At 44.9% G+C, this 7,519-nt stretch overlaps 1 protein-coding gene across 4 annotated transcripts in view; it reads right to left on the minus strand.

The window, feature by feature from the left end:
- Positions 1 to 4,666, minus strand: part of TLE4 (TLE family member 4, transcriptional corepressor) — a 326,912-nt gene extending 322,246 nt beyond the window's left edge. For 3 of the 4 annotated variants that reach the window (XM_030193716.1, XM_030193715.1, XM_030193714.1), the window contains exons 1-4: positions 3,813 to 4,665; positions 3,159 to 3,256; positions 2,064 to 2,127; positions 1,841 to 1,885 (exon numbers count right to left, since the gene is read on the minus strand). In XM_030193716.1, the coding sequence (XP_030049576.1) occupies positions 1,841 to 1,885; positions 2,064 to 2,127; positions 3,159 to 3,256; positions 3,813 to 3,857 (252 nt within the window). In that variant the 5' untranslated portion in view covers positions 3,858 to 4,665. Of the gene's footprint in view, positions 1 to 1,840; positions 1,886 to 2,063; positions 2,128 to 3,158; positions 3,257 to 3,812 lie in introns of all 4 variants that reach the window. The other variant, XM_030193713.1, reaches the window with a different exon arrangement.
- Between the last annotated feature and the right edge of the window lie 2,853 nt (positions 4,667 to 7,519).

Genomic DNA, 7,519 nt, shown 5'->3' on the forward strand with positions numbered 1-7,519 from the left:
TTTAGGAAGCCTAAAACAGAAAAAGGCCCACTTTCACTGGGGAGTGAGGAAAGGGGGGGGGCTAAGATTTTGTATCTAGGAAGCAAATGAGGCAGGAGGGGAAAAAAAACATCCAATTTCTCACTGAAATTGTAAAGCTGTCTGGCTATCACAAGATGCAGACTATCTTAGATAATCAGATAATACCAGCATGCACAAAAGGGGGGAGAAAAAAAAAAGCGAGCCAACAAATGGCCTTATTCACTAAAAATTTTTAATTTCCACAGATACATTCTGGAAAAGTCCTTTGTGAATCCAGTCCAAGGTCTTTAAGTAATTATTAAAAGGTCCTAATTAATTTCCATGCTCGGACAAAAGAAATTATGACATTAAACAAAAAAATTAATAAAAAAAACCACAAGCAAGGAATCCAATTTAAACACTTGTAATAACTTAGGAAACCTCTTTTCCTTATTTGAGCCAACAGAAGTTAATGACGTCCTTAAGCATAAATGTGTTATGAGTAAGGGTGTGTTATTTACATTACTAATCTGAACAGAAATGACAGTAATGGGGGGAGGAGGGATCCTCATTAAACCTAATCCTCAGTTATCCGTAAATCTAATCATAAGTGGGACTACAACTTCTGTTAAACTGCAAATGAGACCCACATAATTGTATTCAGCATTTCAACTGAAATATCAGAAATTAAAAATGCCAGCCTACTGAGTTGTAAACCTAGCATTTATGTTATCAAGGAGGTACCAATTTTTATTAGGAAATTAAAACCGCGACAAATAAATATGACATGTTTGTACTAAGTTTTTAAAACGTTTATGCTGCCATTAATACAATGGTCATTAAACACAATTACATTTTGTTCCAAATTCTGCTGAGCAACCCTCTATGCACAAAAATTGCATAAATTGCAGCTGTTATTACAAAATATAACACAAATGCTATATGCATTCCATCTCCAAATGCCATGCCTCAGAACGAACAAACCAGAGTTTTGAGATTTGAGGGAATGACAATCAGCATATTAATTTCACGTAGAAAGCATTGCATGATTCCTATCTATTCACACAAGTCCAAATATATACTCATATAAAAAGTGGGGGAAATAATCATAAGCAGCCACCATTTTTATGCAGCAGAAATCTAAGCCAGGGTACTTGACTGATCATTAAAGGCTTTCTTTTGACTAATTACTGAACTGTTCAAAGCAAAGAACAGCTTGTCATCATGCGGTCCTATCACTTCAGGGAGATCTGAGAAGGCATTCCAGTAATATCCACCCCAAAGTAGCCTACAGGGTCTAGTATGAGGATTAGATTACCATTTTCATTTTTTTTTTTTTTTGACAGAGTATTGGTACCTTTTAGAGTAAAAAAAAAAACTCTGACCATTTTTAGCTTGGTTTTGGGTTTTCTTGTAGTTTGTTTTTGTTTTAACTTTTGTATACAGCTCTAAGCACTGACAGAGATCCACATTCCTAGTTCCCCCCTCCCAAATATCCTCTTTACCAAACATATAAAGCAATTACCAGGGAATCCCTAATTTCACATTCTACTTAAAAAGTCGAAGACATATTTCAGGGCAAGTTATTCTGTGGGCTATCTAGTTTACAATATCTATGTAGTGCCAGGGGGTTACTTATTAACTCTGAGAAAACACTTTTAAAAAATGCCAATAAAGCACATATGTCAACAAGACTCCACTGCAACTGCGCAATCGTGCCGATAAACAGAGAAAGGAAAGGAATCGAGCCAGTTCATTGTGCGGGTATATAAATTAAAAAGATAAACAGTGCAAGAAAAGAAGAGCCATCATTCAGTCAAGGCAGCAGAGAGTTGCCTACCTGCTTGTGCATCTCTATATTCAATCCATAAGACATCTCGTAATACTGTGGGGTGGAAAAAGAAAGTCTGTAAAATGTGCCAGTCCTGGAAGTAACAGAAATCACAGTACACACCGCACATCCAAGCCATTTACCCCCAGTGTGCAGTTTAAAACAGAGAATCTCAGTGTGCCCAACCATGAAAATAAAAGGAGATACCTAATTTACCCTGCGGTTTCCTTACCATGACATAATGTCGCTGCATCTCTGTCTTCTCGCTTGCTAGTTTTTCACACTCCAGTTTCAAACTGTTCAAAACAGAAGTATGGAGGATATTTCAAAACAAGATGCAAACTGAAATGACAAAAATCACTTCTGCCCAGTGTACTCTAACAAAAATCAAAACCCTAAAGAGACTGGCTTATTGGTAGAGTGTCTCTCCCATTAGCTAATAAGGTAATGTGAAACTTGTCCATTAAGCAAATTCCAGTTGAGGAAATTTAGACAAAAAACATCCAAGCTGAGCACTTTCCATCTTAAGAAGAATGTAGGAGAAAAATGTTCTTCCTCTTAAGTCTGGTTTCTAGAACCTTAATACATATCTGAAGGATCTGGCAGTCATGAAAAGAAATACCTTAAAATAATTCTTGCAATACATAACAGCCTAGCAAATCACTGAATATATCAGCACAAATATTATCTCCTTGCATGACACTCCCTATCAATAGAAGAGTCAAATTTGTCCAGGAGCTTAAAAATGCTGAAGGAAAACAGTGACCCTGTTATAGATCTAATCGGGATTCAAACTTGCCAGGGCGATAAAATGTGGCAAAGTTATGTCTAAAAACTAACAGCTGCCAATAAAAATGTAAAGGCCATCTCGGCTGAAGATAACTGAAATGGCAGCCCAGCATTCCCCTGGCAGTTAAGAGAGATGATGATGTGAGGACAGGGGTGATGCATTGTTAGGCCTCTCTGTCATCCTGTCCTAGTACATCATCTCCCCCTCCCCCCCCCCCCCCCCCCCCCCCCATTTCTCCTTCCGGGGTAGTCACAGAACTCTAAGCATCCCACACCCAATCCTCTTTATTGTGCTACTTAACATCACTCCCTTCCTTCCCCTCGTGTCTGTGGCAGAAGCTGCTGCTGCTTGTCTCTCACCTGTCTAACGGGGTAAACCTGTCTATCCTCTTTCCTTAGTTAAAATAGTCGACAAGGTGCAAAGAGGAAAGGCGGCGGCAGAAGATGGGGGGGGGGGGAGAGAGGGAGAGAAAAGCAAACAAGATCTGACAACAAGAGCTAAACAAACACGAGACTGGGCGAAAGCAAACACCATTACCTGTGGTACTGAGCCTGCAAGAACTGGAACTCCTCCTTAATCCGATCACAGGACTCGGAGATGGTGAATTTAAAGGGCTGAGCTGGCTGGTGCGGAGCCTAAAATAATAAACATTAATTACAGGCCAGGTCGGCAAGAAGATAGACAGGGGAGAGTAACAACCAAGCAACCTCTACCCTTCCCCGCTCCCAAATATACCGATCTGGAAGGGTGAACAAACATCACCGAGTTAAGGGGTAGATGCACTTAGCGGGGTGTTGGAGAGGGGGGGTAGTTAAAGTCCAACTGCTCGTTTCTCGAAAGAAAAATTTACTATTCTGAGCCTAGAGCTGCGGTAGGATCAAAGGCAAAAGCTCAGATTGGAATGGATTAATTCACTTTCCACCATTCCTGATCATAGCAAAAATATATATTTTTAAAAAATGGCAAATACACTACTAAAACTCCGATAGTATCTAGGCAAGCAGAAGCAGCGCAGCAACCTCTCTGGTGCAAACAATAAGAAAATGGCTACAAGTCAAGTCCTGGCTGCTCCTGGGAGAGCGCGATCGCTCCAGAGCAGCAGCGAGGCTGTCACCCGCCTGCCCCCGCACAAGCCCCGCGGGGGTTCTTCGGTGACCCCCCCCCCCCCCCCCCGCACGTAGCTGCACTCACCGGGTGTCGGCTCTGGGGGTACATCTTGCTCAGATCCCGAATCATCCAAACCGCTGGCTGAGAGCGAGAGAGACCTCCTCTTCCTCCTCCACCGAGATCCCGCTGCACCAGAGCCCCTCCCCACCCCCCAGCCTTGGGGGTCACGGGCAAAGGAGGCAGCACCGAGTGTCGGGAGCTCCCCGGGCAGAACGCACCAGCATCGCACGGGGAAAAGGGCAGAGGGAGGAGATCAGGGCCGGGAGCTCATTGTCCCGCTGACAAGGGAGGCGAAGAAGGCTGCAAGAGGAGAGCACGGAGATCCCCCGGCCAGGAGCACGCTCACCGGAGCAGCAGCGGATCCTCCTCGGTGCTGCCAATTCCTTGTAAATTGACCGCCGTATCCGACTCGCTCTCTCTACCACCACTTTCCGACACTCCGGCTGCAAAGTGCACCTCTTATTTCCTTTTCCTCTTTCTCACACCTTGCTTTCTAGTCTTTTTTTTTTTTTTTTGGGTGTGTGATTTGTCTTCTTTATTTGTTTTGGTTTCTTGTCCTTGCTAGAAACAAAAATATTTTAGAAAGGAAAAAAATTAAGTCGTTGAGATTTGGTGGGGGGTTTTTTTCTTTCTCTCTCCTTATTCTTTCTTCCTTCCTCCAGCACTCTTTGGAGTGTCACCGAACAACAAAACAACAAGCGCCTTACAAAAGGGAAAAGAAAAATAGAAAGAGGCGCGCGCGCTCACACACACGGACAAGGAAAGCGGCAGCCCCAATCGCTGCTACCATACAGCTCTCACAACAGGCTCTGTGTAGGTGACTTCTTTGCCCAAATTTAGCAGTAGCGCACTATTAACATTCTGATACATATTCACAGAACTAGGGCAGGCAAGTGCCGGGACACTGGGAAATGGAGTTAAACTGCAGAAGACTGCTCCGGTCTACTCAACCTCCGAACCAGCGCCAAGCAACTACTTTTCCCAGAAAGCACAGCAAGCGCTCTCTCAAAACCCCTCCTACCACACTTGCTCTTTTCCGCCAACCCTATTAAAAGAAAAAGGGGGGAGGGGGAAGAAGAACCCACCCAACCAAGGCGTCTTGCTACAACCAATCATGTGCGGCGGGACGCTAATCGGCCCGCTGGTATTAAATGCCCATCACGTCCATCCGTTTGACCAATGGGGCAGAAGGAGAGGAGGGGCACCGTCGTCTTGGCTCCCACGTGGGGCCCTCGTGTCTACCAACGCCTATGGCCAATCAACGAAGAGAATTCGTTCTCCTCTTCCCCTAGCTGGAGAGCGAGGCGAGAAGCGGAGCGGAGAAAGAACCTGTGACGTACTTCAGTTGGAGCGTTCGAACAGGGGAAACATTTGTTCAGCTGTCAATCAAAGTAACGTGGGTCTCGTAGAGCTGCCTTTATGTATGCGAGCGCGCACGCGGTGAGCCCTGTTGAAAACAAGCCAGGGTGGGTTGGAAACACGTGTGCGCGCTTGCTCGCGCTCTGCTCCAGGGTGTCCCGGGCTGGATGTTCTTATTCCCCCTCCCACCCTTCAGACCTGGTATGCTGCCTAATTAGGGTCCAGTGTCTCCTTAAAGAGACAAGATCGGGCTTGTGTAACACGCCGCTAGTCTCTTGTTGATTCGAGGGATGAGGAAGATCGCGTTGATCCCACTTCTCCAGTGTACATCAATTTCACGCCCTGCCGAAGCTGGCAGCTTGTGCATGGGAACCGGGCTTATTGGTGTTCCCGCTAGATGCTTGCTGGCCTGACTGTATGGGATTTTTTCATACCTAGATGATAATAGATATATCAGGAAGAAGGTTTCGTGGCTAACGAGAGACTCTAGCATTTCTTTACCCGTTCTCTTTTTGTCAACGTTCAAATTATAGCTTTGGCCTTGAGAGCCAATTACTGTTCCTTGGACATTTTTGTTCCGGGGGAGGGGGAGACTGGAAGCTTCGCCTTTCTTTGTCCTTTGCAAAGCCAAGCGTCAACAAACAGTATCTTTTCTTAAAGACTGCTTGATGTAGTTTACCGTAGGAAAATGCCGCCGTTTTATTAGCCTACCAATTAAAAAGACGGTAAATGCTGTTCTGTATGAGAAATAAGAGATTATCAGGCTAGCAGGAGGTGTGTGGGGGGGGGGGGTGCGGTGGTCTTTAGCTTGTTTATGCTTGGCTTCGTTCGATTCAGGATTGCTCTGTAGTCCTTCTTGTGTATGCATGTTGTAGACATTTTCTGTGGTGGTTCATAAGCTCGTTGTTGTTGTTGTTAGTGTCTACATTAAGCTGCTCTAAAATGATAGAGCCCACCCCATTATAAAATGGACTCTAAAAAAAATTGGTGCCTAGATTGTTAGTGTTTGTAGCTTGCTACATACTGATTAGCCCCACTCAGCTTCATCTTACAATAGTAAAGTGAGATACCTACTTCACTTGTGATTTAAAGAGCATCACAATTTATTTGGTTACACTAATCCAGGCCATAGCATGTGTTCTGCAACATGGAACAAGGGATGCCCTCCCCCCCCCCCTTCTATCTGAGCAATCAATCTGCCACAGCCCCACTGCAAAACCACTACCACCGAGCAGTTGCCCAGAACATAAACTGGCCCCAACCACACCTCAGCTTGAGAGCCCACTGTGTTCACTCCAAAGGTCATGCCTTATACATTTCTATTTACATTTAATTTTGATCAGTTTGCTTGGGTTTCTACCACAAGCAAGGACCAAGTCTTGGATCTTGCTCCCCTAAGAAAATATTGTAGCCTTAGACCACATCAAAAATGCTCTGCAAGACTTCTTGGAAGTGCATTACTGAATAGAACAATTTCAATGTCTGACAAGTGGACACCATCCAATCAATGCAACCCCATGCAGGATACCACAGCTCGCTTGTGTTACACCCTAAAGCTCTCTGGGTCCCATGTTCATATACTTATTTACTTTGACCATTCCTGTCTTCTATTATGGCGCATTTTCAAACTTGAAATATGTCATACCACCCCCATCTAGTACCTGACGTTTGCTCAGATCCATTTGAATTATTTCAAGTACCCTCCCAGATGCACAGTTGCCATATCCAGCACAGGCCTTGTCTTCAGCTATCACCAACTAAAATCTTTGAGGTGTTCCCACAAGATCCTGCTCAAGCTCAGCCACTGAAGCATCACCTGCTGTAGAACCAGGCCCAGCAATGTACCATATAGTTGAACTAAAGCTTTTCTTTGAGCCCTATCTCATCCCTTTTCAGTAGTATCTCAAAGCAAATTACGTTAGGTATGTCCTTCTCCACAGACGGCGTAGAATCTAACACCCTGGGTCAGATGCACTAAACTTAACGAGCAAGTAGTAAACCCTGGCATGCACCAGGGGTGTAGCCAGACAACAGATTTTGGGTGGGCCTAGGCAAGAAGTGGGTGGGCACCAAGTGTTCTCCCCCCCCCCCCCCCCCCCCCCACCAACCAGCACCCAAAAAATATCTCAGCTGGCATGAAAATGCTTCGTTCCACCCTGGCACTCTGCAGCAGGCACGTGCAGGTGCCGGTATCATGGAGAGTAGGGTTTTCGTTACCATCAGGGGGAAGTCTTCAGCTGGCCGAATTTAGAATCCCCACCAGTTACTGTTAAACATGTGCTACTGGCACGCACTAAAGGCTTCTCCAAGCCATTTTTCAATCACGATCATGGTAGCTGCTAACAAAAACGGAATGCAGATGATCCAAAGGC

Source organism: Microcaecilia unicolor, chromosome 2, assembly GCF_901765095.1.
Source record: "Microcaecilia unicolor chromosome 2, aMicUni1.1, whole genome shotgun sequence".
Taxonomy (NCBI): domain Eukaryota; kingdom Metazoa; phylum Chordata; class Amphibia; order Gymnophiona; family Siphonopidae; genus Microcaecilia; species Microcaecilia unicolor.